The sequence below is a fragment of the Suricata suricatta genome, chromosome 11 (genome assembly GCF_006229205.1).
Source record: "Suricata suricatta isolate VVHF042 chromosome 11, meerkat_22Aug2017_6uvM2_HiC, whole genome shotgun sequence".
NCBI classification, from domain to species: Eukaryota; Metazoa; Chordata; class Mammalia; order Carnivora; family Herpestidae; genus Suricata; species Suricata suricatta.
The window spans coordinates 98,470,693-98,492,918 of NC_043710.1; the positions used below are offsets into that span (position 1 = coordinate 98,470,693).

A 22,226-nucleotide genomic window follows, 5' to 3' on the forward strand; every position below is an offset into this window, starting at 1 on the left:
AGATATTAGTCAAGTGAAATCCTAACTATGACTCATTGTTATAGTTTTAATTCCTAAATGGAGAATATGTGGACTGTACTATATAGGACAAATAAAAATGTAATTATTTTTTATAGCTTCTAAATTCTGTGACTACAGCTAGAACAAACGGCCATTTTATGCAGTAACTTACAAACACGGAGCAATAGGTAACTAATAATCAGCTGTCCTAGGTTGACAAAATGGAAACAGATTAGACTATTGCCTCAGGCTCTAGCTTCAAAGATACAGTTAGATTATACTGTTTGAAAAATGCAGTTTACATCCTGTCTGTGATATATAATAGATCTCTGGTATCTTTTTCATTGTGACATTTGTGACAATGAAATGGCTACTTCTTCTCTAAGTAGAACCATATAAACTAAAAGAGATTGTTATTTTGACAAATTGAATATATATACAATTCGTGTCTTGGGCCCTATTACCAATTACTGGATAATGAAGTGGATTTGCAATGATGCTTTTAAAATATGCTTGCCATAGATATTCTTAAGTATAGAGAGAATGATCATCTATCTAGAATAATTGCTCAGACAAATCTTCACAAGAAGCAGAGAAATAGATTGGATGATTACTGGAAGTCCCTTTCGGCCTTATGGTTACAAAAACACATTGTTTACCAATAAAACGTTTATAGATTTACTTATTATCATAATAAGCTCAAGTGAGTTGCTGTGCAGATAAGCCTCTGTGACTTCAGCGAGCTTGGTGCTCTCCCCTGGGCTGCACAGAGCACACTGCAGGGGTTGGCTCCCAGCCTCTTCTGGCCACTTTGATGGTGAACCTCCCCTGGTTCTCAGTTAAGTAAGTAGAGTCATCTCCCAGCGCCCTGAAGAGATTCCTTTGTAAGTACCCCATGAGAGCACCCTGTTCTCAGCCTACACAACCCCCTTAAATGCCCAAACCTTCTGGCCTCCATGTTGTTCAAAACACAGAACTACCAGGCCCCGGGAGGAGAGGGACAGGGAGCTCAGGGTCTAGATCCTGTCTCCACACAAAGTGCTGCCCTAGGGTCTCCATAAATTTTGGGGTGCAAACAATTACAAAAGTGATTACCGTTCTAACAAAAGCTTTGCATATCTGTAAATGTTTTCTAACTACACACTTAGAACTTAAAAATACTAATAAGCCTCCCAGGCTACACTGGACACTAGTTAATATGCTCCTTAGCTGTGTTAGGTTGTAAGCAAATCATAATGCAGCCAAATGCCTGACTAGAACAAGAAATGAATTCTATTCAGTAGACATAAGCCATCTATGAGGATCCCGTCTGGAGGAAGAAAGAGCCACTTCAAGGTTTCAATGAAACCAATGTCTCCAGCTCATTAACCTCAACAGAAACTTGGGTTTTATATTTGAGCCAAAAGAGGGAAACTCTGGCCATGCCGTGCTCCTAATTCCAGGGCGAGTCTGCGATAATGTTTCCATGCAGTGTTGATTCGTGGGAGCAGCTCCCCATGTGGCACCACGTGCAATGGAAGCCTGTCTGTCACGATGGTGACTACTGGGCCCGAGGCTAGACCTACTTCAGCGTTCACCAAGGGGAGTCACTGAACTGAAGACTCCCATCAATCAAACTGTAGAAGAAAAACTCTTGTTTTTTGAAGTCTCAAAGCTATGAAATACAGCTTTTTTCCCCCACTGGCTTATTTGGCAAGAAGAAACAGCATCGTTGGCAAAATGTCCCTACTACCTCCTTGTTACTAACGCCAGGGTTGAGGAATTTGCTCCCAAGAATGGCAGGTAGGCTTAGGAGGCATCAGCAGGCCAGCTGGGGTGGGGGTGGGGAGCTGGGGGAGGGTACTCGCAAGTTCTGTAGCAGGAAGCTGCTTAGGAAACTGCCCTCAAGCCCGGAGCACAAGCTACAAAGATTTATAAGCACTAAGTTGCAAAGGGTCCAATGCAGCAAAGCATTTCATTTTAACCGACATTCATTAGAAGATGGCAAAAAGACTTTTCTGTGATCCTAGTTACAGAGAAATCGGTTGTTGGGGAACTTTATTTCCTCTGTATTCCATGCTACATGTATTAAATCTAAGAGATACATTTACTAAGCAGACTTTCTCAGCATCTGAAATCCCGTTATATTTCTCAGTCCAAGCACTAATCTGTCTAAAGAAGCAAAACTACATTTGATTAATAGGTTACAGTTACATAATATACCAACTACACAGTAGCAGATTGTGAAAATTGAATAGTGTTGTGTGTGAAATGGAATTATCCAGCAGAAGAGAGATGTATAAAAATAGGTAATATCCCTAAAATATTTTGCGAAGTTACAGTTCTTCCTGCCGGGAAGGAGACCACAGTGCTATGATGTACGTATGAAATGTCAGTTCGGGAAAACAAAATTAGAAAATATTCCTCACATACCGACTCACTAAATGTAGGAACTGATCATCAAAACTGGCTTTCAAAAGTGATACAAATATATAGGGAAAGATACCTGTATGTGTGACGAACAAGAAAACACAGAATCTATTTATTGGTTAGTTTTGAAAGGGGGCCCGTATTTGTGATTAAAATATATATATGACCAAAAGCACTCATATGGATGGACACCTCTTATTCCCTCCCAATTTTTTTTTTAATGACAGTCATCACCCACCTTTTTCTAGGATTATTGCCTAACATAACACAGAAATTCTGCTGCTGTTCTCAGCAAATCAGTAGAAGAGAAAGAATCTCTTTCCATTTCCCCTTCATGACCCATGTTCTGGGCTTGTGCTTTGTGGAGAAGTCTTTGATCCGCTGAAGGTCTCAGAGGCTTGTCTCCCGGAGGAACATGGTGCCGATGTTGTAGGAAACTTTCTTGATTCTGGATGAAGAAAGAGAAGGCTTTGGCTGCTTAGGACCAGTCCTTACCTCCAGGAAATAGCAGATCCCAGGGATTTCCTTTGGAAAGTTATCTGGAAGCTCTTCACGGGACCGAGGAATGAATGTGAAACTTTCTTCCCGTTTTAATAATCTAAGAAGAAAATACAGATAATGTGAATCTAATAGTTCAAATAGGCAGGAGGAGAGAGAATAAACAGAAAATTTAAAGGCTCATGAAGCCTACCCATGACCAGACTCATGTTGACACCACTATTTCTTTGTATAAATGTGGTCTTCCTAATGTTCAAATGCCAGGAAACATTGTTTCTCAGGAAAGATACCTTCATGTTAGGTCTAGCAGGAAAACAAGAGAGACCTAATGGAGAACCAGGAGGAGTGGAGGAGGGAGAGAGAGTTGGGGAGTGAGAGGGATGCAAAACTTGAGAGACTATTGAATGCTGAGAATGAACTGAGGGTTGAGGGGGAAGGGGGAGGGGGGAAAAGAGGTGGTGGTGATGGTGGAGGGCACTTAAGGGGAAGAGCACTGGGTGTTGTATGGAAAACAATTTGACAATAAAATATTATGGGGAAAAAAATTTAAAAAATTGCTGTTTCTGGTCCTACTTGAAAATATTTTTCAAATTTGATTTTTTTCCTAAACAAAAGGCTAAAGTTTTCTTTACAAAACTGTACAATGCAAATTAAAAAAAAATGTTTATTTATTTTGAGAGCACTTGTGCATGCACATAAGTAGGGAAGGGGCAAAGACAGAGAGAGAGAGACAGAGAAGCCCATTCAGGCTCCACAGTCAGCACAGGGCCCACCTCGAGGGCTCAGTCCCACAACTGTGAGATCATGACCTGAGCCAAAATCAAAAGTTGGACACTCAACTGACTGAGCCACCCAGGTTCCCCATGTATAATACAAACTCTTATTCAAACATGTAGGGTTTACCCTTTCTGGTTTTAAAACCTGCCTAAATTCTGGAGCACTCCTCTTATATTTTATACATTCTCTACAGGCTTTAAATGTGTGTCCCATGTGTCAAACTCACCAGCTACTTAGCACTGCAGAGCATTCATGACTTCAAATGCCTGCAGTAGTAGGTTACTGACCTTTAGCAATACATGTTTTGTGAACTCCAGCATCTACTGGTCAGACAGTGTGACTCTTCCAGTCACACTTAGTAATTTCTAGTACATGAACACCAGAGACTTACTTTTGTCCAGGTAAATGAAATGTTAGGTTTGATACCCAGACCTAAAGGTGTGGCCCAGACATTCAATATAACTCAACAGCCCTCCTAGGTTGCTTCTTATTGCCTGAGAAAAATCTCCTAGGCACTCTTGTGACTATGATCATGAGTAGAAAACCAAGTTTTGTCAACAGAGATGGAAACAAGGAATAAAAGGAGAAAATAAAGACCGAAAAGCAAAGCCCACAGTAATAGAGAAACATATAATCAGTATCAATGCATTTCCAACCATTTGATGGCATTACATAATGAGGAAAGAGAGCGAAGCCTGACATGGTAGGGTAAGACAAGAGTTTGAAATCCTAAACAAAGCACGTGGTCTTTTTTCGGAAGGCACAGTGGAGCCAAACCCAGCATCACCCCTTTCCTAAAAACAGCTCATTTTCCAGAGCCAGGTGAATGGTGAGAGCAGATCCCAGGTACACAGTGTAAAAGCTGGGTCAAGTACAAGGACCAGCTGTGGTAGACTGCAGGGGTGAAAAGGCATGAGTGCAGGGAGAATGAAGTACAGGAGAAGGTAGGATAATCATCATCACGGATCATCATCTTCACTCTGAGAGGGAAAAAAAATTCTGGGATGTTTAATAGATAAAATACCTGAAAATAACAAATTGATAGTACTAAGAATTCTTTTTTTTTAATGTTTTTAAATTTATTTTTGATACACAGAGAGACAGAGCATGAGAGGGGGAGGGGCAGAGAGAGAAGGAGACACAGAACCGGAAGCAGGCTCCAGGCTCTGAGCTAGCTGTCAGCACAGAGTCCAACGAGGGGCTCGAACCCACGAATGTGAGATCTGACCTGAGCCGAAGCCGGAGGCTTAACCGACTGAGCCACCCAGGTGTCCCTTAAATAGGAGAGAAAGAGGGAGACACAGAATCCAAAGCAGGCTCCAGGCTCTGAGGTGTCAGCACAGAGCCTGACGTGGGGCTTGAACTGTGAGATCATGACCTAAGCCAAAGTGGGATGCTCAACAGACTGAGCCACCCAGGTGCCCCAAGGATTTGTAAGTTTTAATTGACCATTTCTTTAAAAATATTATACAGTGACTATACTAAGCTGGAATATAACAAAATGAGGCTCTTTCTAACATTTCAGAATTCTTTCACTCTTTTGTCCTCATTCACAATAACCCGATACAGAGTCTAAACATGCTCTTCTCTGACAAAGTTATGGTAAAAGCAAATCCAGATTCAATTAGGGTGATTTGCTCAATCACTCTAAATTAATGTCTTAAGAAATAAGACAGCAGTGGCCTTGGAACTAGAATTCAGATTTCTTAACTCCTAAGTAAGCTCAGCCCTACAATAAACACTATGCTAAGATAGGGCACTTGGGGGGCTCAGTCAGTGAAGCCCAACTCTTGATTTCAGGTCATGATCTCACAATCTGTGGGTTCAAGCCCTGCTTAGGGCTCTGGGCTGGATTCCTGCTTAAAATTCTCTCTCTCTGCCCCTCTCCAACTCATGCTCACTCTCTGTCTCTCTCAAACTAAATAAACTAAAAAAAAAAAAAAAAAAAAAAAGACTACACTAAGATAGCTTTCCATGATAAAACAATTAAACTGAGATTTGGCAAGGCATTACTGACAATCACAATGGAAGTTGTTGGTACTTTCTGCTTTCTTTTTGTTTTTACAGATGTCAATTTTCTTTACATACAATATATAACCAGTCACTTCAGAAATAAAATGTAAGATTCCCTAAACAGTAGTTTAGATTGAATTCCACAATAATTTTGCTTAGCTGAAATAGAATGGTCATCAATGTGAAACATTTGGGTATCAACCATCAAATGTGTTACGTGCTGGTGACACACTATAGCGTTATTGGTCACAGGACCATTAAAGTGGTCCTGTGAATGGATGAGAGGAAGTGGGAATACCCAGAACACGTTAACATAGAGTTTACAAGCAAGAAATACTGATAGAAACAAACTAGCAGCAGTGCAAGGTAGTCTATAGTAAAACACAGGATAAAATCCAAAGGAGGAAATTCTACAGGGTCATTAGAGAGATGATGACTTTGGATCTTAGTACAAAAGTTAAGAGCCAGAGCAAAAAGGTTTACCTCTACCAATCATAAAATAGAGCCACAACCCCAACCAAGTCTCATTAAGGCCCCTGCAATAGATAGGACTCCACATGAGCTATTTTCTTCTCTTTACATACATTGTCCTCTATTTTTTTTCATGCTCTATTTGACTCACCAAGGTCTCTATATTTTGCTGTAACTAAGATTTCTGACAATGAAAAATAACACTGAGTTTACATCTATGAAAGTACTTGTAAATGATGAAGGTGGTCACTAGCTGCTTTAGAGGCAGTGCTTTTAAATAATTCACTGCACTTTGGTAGGAAACTCTTCACAATGAATTGATCTCTTGACATTTTAAATACGTCTCTTATTTGCTGTGCTAAAAAATCACAAAGACAGCAGCTGTTACGGGGCTTTATTCTTCTCCAACTAAATATTTTGGATTAATAAACTCAGTACAGGTTTAAATTTCAATGACATGAATGAGAGCGCATAAGGGTAAATTGATCCAAGCTCCTACAATATCAAGGATTTAGCAGCTTTTGTATAAATGAATGCTGAAGTGAAATATTGAGATGATTTCCAACAGGACAATCTGAATGAGTTCCTAGTGGGTCTGTGTGGGAGGTCAGGGGAAACATTTCACACAGCATGCCTGGCGATGATGAGTCATGGTGCTGAATAAATGCTCAAATGTGTATACAGGGATTAGGAATTTATACACTGATCGCTCCAGAACTTCTGATCCTCTCTGAAATGCTTTATTAAGTCCAAGTCCCTGGGCCAGCTCTAACACTCTGCCTAAGAATCCATTTCTTCAGCAACTCGGGACTGATATGGAAGCTTAGAGGCCACACAAATCTAAATTCATCCCCTGCTGTAATCCCCAGCTGGTTGATATACAACCTGGGGGTCTTGGCAACGTGTTTAATAAGTATTTGGAAGGTACACAAATTCTAGTTCACCTACCTGTCACTATTTATCCTCTCTCAACAAAGTTTCTCCTACAAATTGATTTTCAAGATGAGAATATATTGCTGCTTTGAATCACTGGATGGCCCCCAAATGTGAGAGGCGCTGGATACCATGGAGGTCCATGGAGCTGCTCCCTCACCGTTAGGAAAATGAAGCCTTCTCTGATTTGCTCAGTTCTTATTTGCACATCTCTGACCACATCAAGCTTTGTGTTCTTTCCTATATTCTATCCTGTAAATGGACCTGAAACTTATCCACACTGAGGTCCAAATGACCTAAATGTAATTTGCATTTTAACACAGGACTCAGAGTTTTTAATAGGTAATAGAACTGTAACTATGACATTTCAGGCAACTTATTCTCGGACTTACTAACTTGTGCAGATCATACTTAAATTAGCTTATATAAAGTACAGCTTGGTACTTCTATAGGCTAAGGTCAGAATTTGTTCTTTCATTCTTCTATACACTTCTAGATACTTTTCTTCAATTATATATATTGATTTCATTGTGAACTATGGCCACTTGCTCTGTGTATTTCCCATAATTCTCTAGACCCTATTATGAGGAAAGATAACCAGTCATGTAATTCTCGAGCCAGACTTCAGGCAGTCTTTGGTCAGTGAATTCAGCAGTCAGCCAGTCAAAAGTTAGTATATTCAATGCCTTCTATGAGCTGGGAGCTGAGCCAGTGCATTTCTACTTCTGATCGTATTAATTAGGGGGCAGGAGAGGACTGAGAAGAAGAAAGAATTTTTATTTTTGCTGAAAATACCATTCTATAAAGTGGTTGATTATATTTTTGTTTTGGTTTAGCCGAGTGGACACTGTGGACCACCCACAGACAGAACTAACCTGCTGGGATTAATACCAGCAGTTGCAGCCTCTACAGTGACTGACCATACTAGTGACTGGCTGGCTAGTATATGCAGTCATCTAAGACCTGCTTGTTTGAAGTCCTCCTGTGAGATTAGAAAATCATCGTTTCAACAGCTGAAAAGATCCATGTAATGTGCAGAGAGCTCTGAGACGCTGAGCATTCAGAATGCCTACCAGAGTGGTCACTACCTAGTCTATTACCGTGCTCCCACTCACCGAAAGGGGCTGTAAGACCAAGGCAAGATAGGGTAACATAAGCTGCATCTCTCAGAGCTGAGGGCTAGGAAGAGTATCTGCACAGTGACCTTTGAAAGATGTTGGATGTCTGAAATGTCTAACTCTCCGTTTGGTTGGTTTCATTAGGCATTAAATTCTTGTTTGGAAATTAGTTCCCCTCAGAATTTGCTGCTAGAAACTCAGATTTCGTTCTGTTTTCTACTCCGGTGCATATCAATTTTCTCCTTGATGTTGATAAATCTTTCTCGTCATCATCATTCTATCTCTGGTGTTAGGAAAATTAAGGATAATATATCTCAATGTATCTTTTTCTCTCCTTGTTTTTTAAAAATTATTTAACTAAAATTTTATTTTGAGAGAGCAAGAGAGAGACCATGAGCAGGGGAGGAGCAAAGAGAGAGATTGAGAGAGACAGACAGAGAGAGAGAGAGAGAGACAGAGAGAGATAGAGAATCCCAAGCAGACTCTGAACTGTCAGTGGAGAGCCCAACCCGGGGCTTGATCTCACGACAAGATGCTTCACCCTCTCAAACACCCGGCTGCCTTTCTCTCCCTCTCTCCCTCTTTCTCTCTCTCTCTCTTTAAGTATAGTTGCCACAATGTAAGAGTTTCAGGTGCACAACACAGTGACTGGAAAACTGTACAATTTAGCCTGCGCTGAGCACAAGTGTCGCTGCTGTCTGTCACCAGAAGCACAGCTCCAGGGCCACTGACTGCAGGCCCTTGTACCTCCATGACTATTGCATGAGTGAAAGTCTGCACCTCCCACTCCCCTGCACCCCTTTTTGCCAGTCCCCTCCTCTATGGCAACTACCAGATGGCTTTCCACATTTATGGATCCTGCTTTTTATCTTTGTTCACTTGTTTCAGTTTTTAGATTCCACACAGAAGTGAAGTCATATGGTATTTGTCGTTCTCTGACTGATGGACTTCACTTAGCATGATGCCCCCTATGTCCATTCATTGTTATCACAAATGGTAAGAACGCATTCTTTTTTATGGTTGAGTAACATTCCATTTTTTTAAAATATACCACAAATTCTTTACCCTTTCATCTATGGCCCCTAAGGGTGCTTCCATAACTTGACTAATGTAAATAATGCTGCAAAAAAACAGGGGTCCAGATATCTTTATGAACTAGTATTTTTGTTTTCTTTGGGTAAATAGCCAATAGTGGAATTACTGGATCATATAGTACTTGTAGTTTTAGTTTTTGGAGAAACCCCTCTACTGATAGAGTACAGAGGATGTACAGTATATATACTACACGGAATGCACCGGTTTACATCCCCATAAACAGTGCACACAGTTCTTTATCTCCACGTCCTCACAAACTCTTGTTATTTCTTCTCTTTGTGAAACAAGCTATTCGCAAAGGTGTAAGGCAATAACTGATTCAGGTTTTGATTTGCATTTTCCTGATGATTAGTGATGTTCAGCATCTTCTCATGTCTGTTGGAATCTCTTTCTTTAAAAACAATGTCAGAGTAGGTCCTCTGCACTGTTTTAAGTCAGACTGCTTGTTTTTTGTTTTGTTTTGTTTTTTGCTGTTAAGAGGTCTTTATAAATTTTGGATATTAGCCGTTGTTGGATATGTCATTTGCAAATATCTTCTTCCATTCAGTAGGTTGCCTTTTTGTTTGGTTGGTGGTTTATTTCACTGTGTGAAAGCTATGTATTTTGGTGTAGTCTTAACAGTTTATTTTTGCTTTTGTTTCCTTTGTCTGAGGAGACATATCTAGAAAAATGTTGCTAACATTCATGTCAAAAAGATTACTGCCCATGTTTTCATGTAAGAGTTTTATGATCTCAGGTCCCACATTTAGGTCTCTATTCCAATTTTAGTTTATTTTGGGGGATGATGTAAGAAAGTGGTCCAGTTTCCTTTTGTAGGTACATCCAGTTTTCCTGACACCATTTATTGAAGAGATTTCCCCATTCTGTATTCTTGTGTCCTTTGTTGTAGATTGACACTATAAGTATGGGTTTATTTCTAGTCTCTATTCTATTTATTCCCTTGATCTATGTGTCTATTTTTGTGCGAGTGCCATACGCAGTTTTCATTATGGTAGCTTTGTAGTACACCTTGAAATCTCCGACTGTGATCCCTCCAGCTTTGTTCTTCTTTCTCAAGATTGCCTCAGCTATTCAGGGTCTTTTGTAGTTTCATACAAATTTTCGAGTTATTTGTTCAGTTCTTTGGAAAATGCTATTGGCATTTCCACAGGTACTGACTGAAAATACAGAATGCTTTGTGCAGTATGGATTTTTCAACAATATTTATTGTTCCAATCTATAAGCATCATATGTCTTTTGATTTCTTTGTGTCCTCTTCAGTTGCTTTCATTAATCTTTTACAGTTGTTGGGGACAGGTCTTTCAACTCCTTGGTTCAATTTATTCCTAGGTATTTTATTCATTTTTGGTGCCACTGTAAATGGAATTTTCTTACGTTCTCTTCCTCCTACTTCATTATTAGTGTATAAAAATGCAAGTGAATTCTCAGTTTTGTATCTTGCAATGTTATTAAATTTATTTATTACTTCTAACACTTATCTAGTAGTGACTTTAAAGTTTTCTATATTTTGTCTGTATCATGTCATCTGCAAATAGTGACAGTTTTGCTCCTTATCAGTTTAGATGCCTTTTATTTATTTTTCTTATGTAACTATTGTGACTAGAACTCTCAGTACTATGTTGAATAGAAGTGATGAGAATGGACATCTTTGTGTTATCCCTGGTCTTAAAGAAAAGGCTCTCAGTTTTTCCTTATTGAGCATATACTACCTGTGGGTTTGCCACACCTGACTCTTACAAGGTTGAAGGATTTCCCTCTGATAACCCACTTTGTTGAGCATTTTTATCATGAAAGTATGTTGGATTTTGTCACATGACTTTTTTTTTTTTTTTTTGCATCTACTAAGATGAACATAAGATTTTTATCCTTCATTTTGTTACCATAATGTATCAATTCATTTGCAGGTACTACATCACCCTTGTACCCCAGAATAAAGCTTACTTGATCATGGTTAATGGTTTTTTTATTGTATTGTTGAATGCAGTCTGCTGATATTTTGCTGAGGATTTTTACATCTATGTCCATCAGGCATAGTGGCCTATAATCCTCCGGTTTTTTTTGTGGTATCTTTTCCTGGTTTTGTTATCAGGGTAATGCTGGCTTCGTAAAATGTGTTTGGAAGTTTTGTCTTATATTTTTTGGATCAGTTGAGGAAAATTGGTATTACTTCTTCTTAAGTGTTGGGTAGAACTTATCTGGTCCTTGACTTCTGTGACAGTTTTTCGACTACCAATTCACTTTTGTTACTAGTAATTGATCCTGTTCAGATTTTCTGTTTCTCCCTCATTCCCTCTGAAGATTGTCTGTTCCTAAGAATTTAGCCATTTCTTTGAAATTGTGCAATTCATTAGCATATACTTTTTCATAGTAATCCCTTATATTCCTTTGTGTTTCTATGGTGTAGATTCTTCTCTTCATTTCAGATCTATTTATTTCCTCTCTCTTTTCTTGTTGATGAGGAATCAAGCCAAAGCTTTATCACTTTTGATAATTTTCTCAAAGAACAAACTCTTGTTTCCATTGATCTTTTCTATTGTTATTTAGTCTCTGTTTTATCTTATTTTCACTTCTCTTTTATTTACTTTCTTCTACTAACACTGGGCTCTGTTAGTTCTTTCTCATTTTTTTTTTTAAGGTTAGTAAGCTTAGATCATTTGAGATTTTTCTTATTTCTTGAAGTAGGCCTGATTAACTATTAATCTCCCTCTTAGAACTGCTTGTACTTCATCCCACAGATTTTGGACCATTGTATTTTCACTTATCTCCATGTATTTTTTAGTTTCCTCTGTGATATAAACACATATATATATATATATATTTTTTTTTTTTTTTTGGCTCATGCATTGGTTGTTTAATAGCATGATGTTTAGCATCCTCATTTATGTATTTTTCCAGTTTTCTCTTGTAATTGATTTCTAGTTTCCCAGGATTGTGATCTGGAAAGGTGGTTGGTACAATTTCAGTTTTAAAAAACTTATTGTGAGTTGTTTTGGGGCTTAACATGTGATCTGTCTTGGAAAATGGTCCATATGCACTTGAAAAGAATGTGTATTCTGTTGTTTTGGACAGAACGTTCTGGATATATGTTAAGTCCATTTGGTCTAAAATATCATTCAAAGACACTGTTTCCTTAATGACTTTCTGTTTGGATAATCTGTGAATTGATGTAAGTGGGGTATTGAAATCTCATACTATTATTGCATTATGATCAATTTCTCTGTTTATGTCTGTTAATACTTGCTTTATGTATTTAGGTATTCCATTGTTGGGTGCATAGATATTAAAATTGTTTTATTTTTTTATTGGGATGCTCCCTTTATCATTATGTAGCATCCTCCTTTGTCTCTTGACACAATCTTTGTTTTAAAGTCTACTTGGTCTGATAAAAGGTTTGCTACCCTAGCTTTTCTTTGCTACTGTTTGCACCATCCCTTTACTTTCAGTCCATATATGTTTTTAGGTCTGAAGTGAGTCTGCTGTAGGCAGCATATAGATAGAAGTGTCTCATATTTCCATCTATTCTGTTACCCTATGTGTTTTGATTGGAGCACTTTTACATTTAAAGTAATAATTGTTAAATATATACTTACTGGCATTTTGTTAATTGTTTTCTGGGGTTATTGTTCCTTCTTTAGTTCCCCTTCCTTATGAATGATGACTACCTTAGTATTATGCTTGGCTTTCTTTCTTTTTTTGTCTACTATAGGTTTTTGTTTTGTGGTCCCCATGAGGTAACCCATATATATAACATCCTAATAGTCTATATTAAGTTTGAACACATCCTAAAAGAACTTCATTTTTACTATCCATCTCTACAGTTCAGGTCTATGTTGTCATATTTTACATCTTATTTTGTGAGTCCCCTTAACTTTTTTGATGTAATTGGTTTTACTACTTCCATTTTTAACCCTCATAGTAGCTTTATAAGTGATTGTTCTAAGATTTTTACTCTGTTTACTTTCATCATAGAATTTTTGCTTTCATAATTTTCTTTTTTTTAAATTTTTGTAATGCTTATTTATTTTTGAGAGAGAGAGAGAACCAAGGAGGGGCAGAGAGAGGGAGATAATATTACAATGCAGGCTCTGAACTGTCCGCCCAGAGCCCAACATGGGGCTCGAACTCATAAACCACTAGATCATGACCTGAGCCAAAGTTGAATCCTTAACTGACTGAGCCATCTAGATGCCCCAACAATTTTTTTATTTCTAATTATGGCTTTTTTCCCTCCCACTTAAATAGGCCAGTTTTAACTTTTCTGCTAAGGCATATTTAGTGATGAAGTCCTTTAGGTTTTGTTTGGGAAATCCTTTATTTCTGTTTGTATTCGGAATCAATCTTGGCATGTAGAATGTAGGCTTATACTCTTTTTTTAAATTTTTATCAAGGTTTTATTTATTATTGAGACAGAGGGAAACAGAGAATGAGAGGGGGAGGGTCAGAGAGAGAGGGAGACGCAGAATCCAAAGCAGGCTCCAGGCTCTGAGCTGTCAGCACAGACCCTGATGTGGGGCTCGAACACATAAACTGCAAGATCCTGACCTGAGCCAAAGTTGGCTGCTTCACTGACTGAGCCACGCAGGTGCCCCAATACTCTTTTCATAGTACATATCTAGTTGCTTTTCTGCCTTTAATCATGGTGTGGTCCTCCTTGGGTTCATCTGGTTTAGAACTCTCTGTGCTTCCTGAACCTAGATATAAATTAGGGAAGTTTTTCACTATTACTTCATCAAAGTTTTTTGCCCCTTTCTTCTCTGTGAACCTCTCTAATGCAAATGTTTTTTAGCTTCATGTTGTCCAAGAAATGCTTAATCTCTCTTCATTTTTTAAATTCATTTTGCTTTTTGCTGTTTGGCTTGGATGCTTTCCATTGCCCTGTCTTCCAGATTGTTGATCTGTTTTTCTGCCTCCTCTAAATCCCTATTGATTGCTTCTGGTATATTTTTCATTTCAGTTATTATATTTCTCAACTGTGGTTCTTTTTTATATTTTCTATCACTTTGTTGGAGTTCTCACTGAGCTCATCCACTCTTCTCTCCAGTCCAATAAGCAACTTTATGAACATACCTTGAACTCTTTGTCAGAGAGATTGCTTATCTCCATTTCACTTAGTTATTTTCTCCTTGTTTTATTCTTTCAAGTGAAGCATATTCCTCTGTCTCTTCATTTTTCTTGACTTCCTGTGTTTGGTTTTATGAATAAGGCTGAACTGGTACTTCTAAACTTGAAAGAATGATGTTTATACGGTCATCTCCTATAATCCCTATGTGTGCCTGCTGACTTTGGCTAGCTGGTACTCCATCATGGGCTGGGAGTACCAAGGCTTTCTGAGTTAAAGCCACACTGGAGGAATGACTGGAGCTGAAGTGGGCATTGCTCAGGGAGGACCTGAGGCTTTCTATGCAGTGGGCCCCTGGGAGGACACGTGAAGCTGAAGTGAGTATAAACCAAGGGTCTTGGGGTGCCTTGAACTAGGGGTACCCTAGTAGGATAGCTGGAGCCAAGATGGATGTGGGCTGGTGGTTTCCTTTGTGCTCTGCATAGTGGTGCCCTAGTAGAACCCATCCATCAGAGGCAGGTGTGTGTTGCAGGGGTGGGGGTGGGGGTCCTGGGGACACTCCACTCAAGGGCCTCTGGCCAGCTGGCTGGAGCCAAAACAGGCAAGGATAAGGGGGTTCTGGGCTCTCCACACTAGGGGTACCCTGGAAGTTGTCTGCGACCAATGTGTTATGGACCTAAAATGTTATGGTGTGCTTTGCGTCTCTGTCACCTTGGTGAGATGGCTGGAGCTATAGTGATCACTGACCAGGGTGTCCTGTTGTATGCCATGTGGGGGTGCCTGGGTAGAACAGGTGAGGCTGGTGGGTGTGGGCTGGGAGACTAGGAGTCACTGAGGTGGTAGGCTGGTAAGGAGGCCAGGACAGTGCTCTGGTCTTTGCTCTCAAAGGGTGTGAGGGGGTGAGCATGTAAATCATGGTATTTTCCAGTCCCTTCTACCTGGAGGGAGTTCCAGCAGCAGCTCTGGCCATGGTCTAGGGTGGGATCCTTTATATTCTAGTTGTTCTTTGAAACCGTGGTTTTTTTCCCTGTGTCCCAGGATCTCTGGGGCTGTTGTGGGCTAGGGATCAGGGCTAGCTGAAGCAGCAGGTTGGCTATGACACCCAGACTCTTTCCTGTCCATGCCATGAAGTTGGAGCAGGAATGCAAACAGTGGCCCTCATCAGCCCCTCTGACCTGGAGAGTCCCAGTGGCTCCCCCACCATATGGCAGGGGTCTGGGTTGTGTTCTGCTTCCTTTATAGACTAGTTTATGTTTTAAGCTATGGCTTTTCTTATTTTCCCCAATGCAGACAAGTCTGCTCACAGTCTCTTCAGTACTATGCCTTCCCACAGTGAATGGTAGTGTTGGAGGTGGGCCTTCCCTTCATTACTATGTCTCTGTTTCTCTTGCTGTGGTCTTAGTAAGTGGTCTAGCTTCTGTGGTGCAGAAGCTGTTCAGTCATCCCTCAGCTCTTCAGGAGGAATTGCTCTAGAAATGGGTGCAGGTTTGGTGCATCCATGGAGGAGGAGAGTTTAAGGTCTTTCTGTGTCACCATCTTGGACCACAACTCCATTGATGCATCTTCTTAAAATCATTAAAATGACCCCTAGTGGAACCGTTTAATATAGCAAGTTACGTGTTTTAGTTCTGGGAGTTTTGTTTGTTTGTTTGTTAATTCTTTGATAATTTCTTATGGTTTTCCTGTATGTATATTTTTCTGGACTTCTGCTTAGTCAGATATTGGACTTGGTAATTGATTCTTCAATTTGTTTTCCTTTCTACTTGCTCATTTTTCTCTTCTACCTTATATGACATTGCTTTCAGTATTACCTTCTCATTCTTCTATAGAATTTTAAAAGTTCATATACCACATTGTAATTTCCAAAGCTCATTCATGCTATAGAATTGTTTCTTTTTTACTGTGCTGTGCTCTTAATTATCATCTGAAACCTATGACAATATTAGTCAACCTTTTACTGATTTTTGGTTTTGGTAGTTGTTCTCTGTATTGTTTGTACTTCTCTGGATGTTAAATAACTGTTTTCTTGTTTATTTTGGTCTTTCTCTTTCATATTGAAGACATTCAAGAAATGACTAATTCCTCAAAGTCTCTTTCTATTTAACTGTGAGCCATTAAAATCTGATTGGAGGCTTTATCATAAATGTAGTGAGAAGGTGAAATTGTGGATTTCTTCTGAGCATGTCACTATGCTCCCCAAATATAAATATGTTTAGTGGTTTTCCCTTGGGCTAATTTGTCCAAGTACTAATGTTGCAAATATGCCTTTTGCATTACACCTAGCTTCCAGCATTTTGAAAACTGAATGGATGAGATGAGCTAGAAATATCGCTGTTCAGTACATAGATTTTACTTAACACCCCTATGTTCACCTGCCTAAATTTAGAATAATTTTGGTTCAGTATCTCAAGGAATTCAAGCCTTGGATATCCTTCTCAAGTTACTTGTTCCCTCAACTCTATCCTTTCTTAGTGGTGGAGTTTCAGGTAAGCACATCCTTAGCTAGCTAGAAAACTAGACTACCCCAAATTCCTTACAACTATTTCTGTGTGATTATTAGGTTCTTGCAGTTAGATGCATTTTCCCATTATCTGAGTGGAAGAAGTGAAGTAGACGCCATTTTTCTTTGGTAGCTATTAACAAGGACTATCAAGATTAGACTTTTGTAGAAGATGTCTCCGGTTCCTAGTTCCCTGACTCTCAGAAAATGAGCTTTTCTCACCTATTGGTGACTTTCTCATCTAATTTACTAATCACTGGAATGTATCCACTTTTCAGTTTCTTGAGATTCCAAGGCAGGTACAGCAGTGGCCATGGCTCTAGTGGTGACCTCAGGGGTAGGGGCCTGCCTAACTAGCCAGTTCTGCATTTTAGGGGCATCATTTTGAGATACAGTTTAGAATCTGCTCTTTTTCCCTTTTCATTGATTCTGTAAATATATCATTCATTGTATGAAATCTCTTCCTGCTTAAAATACTTGGGGTGGTTTCTACTTCCTGTATTGTTCTGGAAATGCTCTCTATTATATGTTGTACTTGGTAGACTAATCCTCTCATTAGTTCCTTTTCTCGCTCTGTGTTTGTGTGCATGTGTGTGTGAGTGAACTGGCCAATATCTAGATTTTGAGTGAATATGGTTGCTTCTTATCTGTATCTTTTTCATCGGAATCTGAGACTTGCCAAATACCACTCACGTATACACTTTCCATCTTGTTCTCTTCTGTTCCTCATATGTTGGGAGAGGGCTGCACTTCCTATACACCTTTACCTTATTTTACTATTGTTTCAGAAAAAGTTAATGATAAAGTCAGGCATTCAATCTTATACATCTGAATATCTTTTTGATAAGGAATATATCTGGACTCTATTATGACGGCATTAGACACTATGTGTTTGAGTGCTGGAGAAGTATGACAGTTCTGAAAAATGAAAATAAAAACTGATGAGGATTCTTTGTGTTTTTTAAAGACTTCTGTAGGTCCTGAATTTTTCCTATTCATCTTTCCAAGTCAGTGGAAGAAATGGAAGTCTGCTCTGTATTTTTGCTTTGTGCTTCATTGCTCTTTGCTCTGAGATCTGATGCAGTTTGAAGATAGGCCCAATGAAACTATAGTTATTGAGTCAGCTAGATAGCCTAAAATCCCTTGAAACTCAATAATTCATGCTCTGGAAATAAAACTCTTGTCCAAATAAGGAAAGTAAGAATCCAGCTCACTAGGAAATAAACCAAGAAGGATTTCACCAAATATGTATGCATTTTAAGGTCACAAACACTTGAAGTTGCAGATTTTGTGGTAATTCTATAGAATTATCAATGTATGGGTTTTTAGTTCAAGTTAATCCTCAAAAGGGATAGTTTTCTTGTATGTCCCCTGGAAAACATAGGGCAAAGAGCCCTATGCTGATGCTGTGACTCATTTTTTTCTGCAAACAACCTGAGTTAAATGCTAACAGCAAAGTGAAGTGTGCTTACTATATGGATTCCATAGTCTGCATGCCTGGTGCTTTTGAGAGCGTGTACATTCTGGCATGCATTTCCTTTTTGAATGGTAAAACAAATATATGTCTGTTAAATTCATGAATTTCAGGATGCTAAATAGCTAAGGTGATTCCACCCCAGGAGAAGGGAAGGAAAGATAAGATAAAAACACAGAGGAAGGCAAAGCATAGAAAACTCTTAATTATAGAGAACAAATTGAGAGTTGCTGAAAGAGAGGTGAGTGGGGGGTTGGGCTAAGTGAGCGAAGGGCAGTAAGGAGGGCACTTGTGATGAGCACTCAGTGTTATATGTAAGAGATGAATCACAGGGTTCTCCTCCTAAAGCCAAGACTGCACTCTATGTTAACTAACTTGAATTAAAAAAAAAAAGATTCTGCCCCACTGGATCTGTGAACGTTGTCAATTCTGACCTTTAACAGCCTAAAAACTCCATCTAACAGACTAAATACCAAGGGATTCAAAACACTCAAAAGTTTTACGTGTCTATAGATGGAACTATAAAAAGATATGACAAATGAGAGATTAGAAAAGATAACTGTAGTCAGCTTGTGTCAGTCAAATAATTGCCTCACATTTTTTCATTTCTCTGATCAAAATTATTTCATAAAAACAAGTCCATCATTAAGAGAGTCGAAAAAGAAAATATGCCCATTTACTTTGAAAAATGGACAATTCTCTGTTGATTTCATTATTTAAAAAATTTGAACCACAATCAATTTTAAGAAATTCTATGTTCTCTATATTTTATATTCTTGAACCAATCAGATGTAGAATTAGCCTAGATATATTGTAAGGAAACATATACAGAGTTTTAATGACTTCAATCCCAGAGAAGAAAAGACAGCCTGAGGAAAATATTTCGAAGCTAAATAATAAAAGCAAACTCCCTCCTTTTTTCCAAAAGTTTAACCTATCTCTTTTTGAATAACATTTTATAGCAAACATTTCTTGCAACTTCCCCTAAAATGATGCTTCTAAAAATACTCATTTTTGTGGGGAGAAAGTATGGTAAGGTAGTAATAGAGAAGAGGCTGGTAAGCTATGTAAACCTGGTCTCTTAGTGTTCTTCTCTCCCTCCCCCCAAAAGGTGACATAGAAGCAAATTAGCTTAATAGCTTTTTTTTCCTCCATAATATTTTATTGTCAAATTGTTTTCCATACAACACCCAGTGCTCTTCCCCTTAAGTGCCCTCCACCATCACCACCACCTCTTTTCCCCCCTCCCCCTTCCCCCTCAACCCTCAGTTCATTCTCAGCATTCAATAGTCTCTCGAGTTTTGCATCCCTCTCACTCCCCAACTCTCTCTCCCTCCTCCGCTCCCCCTGGTTCTCCATTAGGTCTCTCCTGTTTTCCTGTTAGACCTATGAGTGCAAACATATGGTTTCTGTCCTTCTCTGCCTGGCTTATTTCACTCAGCATGACACCCTCAAGGTCCATCCACTTTCCTACGAAGGGCCATATGTCATTCCCTCTCATTGCCATGTAGTACTCCATTGTGAATATATACCACATCTTCTTGATCCATTCTTCAGGTGATGGACATTTAGGCTCCTTCCATGTTAATAGCTTTGATTAAATCATGTTCTCTCTTTGTGGAAAAAGAAAATTTTTGATCTAATTTATTTCAAAGCTTATTCATGGCTCTAACAGTTAGTACAGGTTGAGAATACATGTATCATTCAATTTTGCTAGATGAGACTTTTATTGGCACATTTAAGGGGTAATATTAATGCTACTATCTAAAATTGGAAAAGTAAAAATATAATTATTGAAGCACAACTCAAGTTTTCCTTTTAGAAAACCACTAAGTCATTTATCTTCACTTATGACTATTTTTTGATAAAATACAGTATTTACTGTTTTGGTGAATAAAATGCCCATAATCACTTAAAAGACTAACAGGACAGTGTAAAATAATGGGTCAAATACTTCTTATTTTCTTTAAACATCAAATGACTAGTGCAGATGAGCATTTTGATTTTTTAAAAACAGAAAGCTAAGGGTAAACTACTAGACAGGAATTTTCTGAAGCTCTTGCATATCTAAGTATTTAAAATATAGTACTGACAAAAGGCATAGATTTTCCAGCTAGTGTTTTGAACTCGTGTTAGTAACCACTGACTTACACATGCACAGAAAAATACACACAAGTAACCATCTTTTTTTCAATTATTCCACACATATCTCAGTACATTAGAAAGGTGCATTCTGGAAAATTGCCAATGTTATAGTGATTTTATTAAAGGTCGCATGAACAAAAGACAATTTGCTGTTTGGCATGGAGAACTGTATTTGGCACAGCTTTGTCATAGACACTTGTGTTCAGATCCAGAGTTAGAGAAACTGATGTGGGTAGGGGTATGGAGACACCAAGTAAATATTTTAGGAAGAACGTACCTCTTTTTCACCACCCTGAGTATGAAGGAAACTCCAAGGTAGCAAGAGATGGGAAAGGAACCAGACTCCCTTGCTGATTCTGGCTTGCTCCCTTTTGCTCTCTGCACCATTCTTTTGCAGAGAAAATCCACTCATCAAGGCAAGTCCTATTCAGAAATTGTCATCCTGTATCATTCATTACTGACCACCAGAGATGGCTTGGCCATGGAGAAGAATGCTGGCAGCCCAGCATAAGGTTCTAGAGTATGAACTTGAATTCTGATTCCCACATTTATTTAGCCATGCATTCCTGTTGACTTATTTAACCTAAGTCTCACTTTCCTCTTACCTGAAAAATAGACTCAAGGGCTAAAAGATATTTTAGAGAGCTTCGTGGTCATCACCCTCATTGTAGAGATTAAGAGATCAAACCCAGGAATATTATCTTGTTTGCAAAAAATCACATAGCAAATCAATCCCTGAACCAAGATGAGATTCCTGGTGTAGAACTCATGAGAACTGGGTCTATGACAATTCAAGCCTCCACAACGTAGTTTGTGGAGCGTTATGCCTCGCGTTGGTCTTCCGCTGATGTTAAGGGTTACAACCTCGTGAATGCCCAGCTTTGTAAGAGATTATCTAGGGGGTAATTATGTCTGCAGGCAGATTGTGGAGTGAGGAGACAGCAGTCATCTATAAAAAGTTCCATGCTTCTCAGAACTATTCCTTAATCTCCTTCTCAAGCAAAGACCTCCACTTCTTACAAGTGTAATTCAGTCCTTGTTATGGACTGAACTAATTTGTGTAAACCCTACCCTGCTGTGTGATGGTATTAGGAGGTGGGACCTTTGGGATGGAGTTAGGATTAGGTAAGGTTGTGAGGGTTGAGACCTCATGAATGAGTTCATGCCCTTATAAGAGTCCTAGGGGAGCTTGCTTCCCCTCTCTTTCTGCTATGTGAAGATAAAAGGAGAGAGCAGCTACCCAAAATCCTTAAGGATCCTCTCACCAGAACCCAGCAATGCTGGCACTGTGATCTTGGACTTTTGGCATCCACAGCTGAGAAATACATTTATGTTGTCTATAAGCTGCCCAGACGATGGCACTTTGTTACTGCAACACAAAATAACAGGGTTCTATTTCTAGGCAGATTTGGCCCTAAGATTTTCCCTTGTTACAGGCAGCAAAAGCAATTCCCTCACTAAAAATATAAATTAAAATAAATGCCCATGTCCTGATGTCTGGAAACAGAGTATGTTAGGACATCTGGCAAAGATGAATTAAGGTGGCTGCATTCTCCAGTGGATCCAATGTAATCCCAAGGGTCCTCAAAAGTGGAGGAGGGAGGAAGAGATGTGTTAAAAAGAAACAGCATTATAAGGATGCAAGATTCCTGGCTCTATAATGGAGGAGGGATGCAATGAACCAAGTAATAAAAGTGTCCTCTAGAAGCTGGAGAAGAAAACAGATGATAAACT

General features: G+C 39.0%; 1 protein-coding gene across 1 annotated transcript in view; it reads right to left on the minus strand.

The window, feature by feature from the left end:
* Positions 1-2,528: 2,528 nt before the first annotated feature.
* Positions 2,529-22,226, minus strand: part of GUCY1A2 (guanylate cyclase 1 soluble subunit alpha 2) — a 275,577-nt gene continuing 255,879 nt past the window's right edge. The window contains exon 8 of the mRNA XM_029915681.1: positions 2,529-3,007. Coding sequence (XP_029771541.1) covers positions 2,800-3,007 — 208 coding nt within the window. The 3' untranslated portion in view covers positions 2,529-2,799. The remainder of the gene's footprint in view (positions 3,008-22,226) is intronic.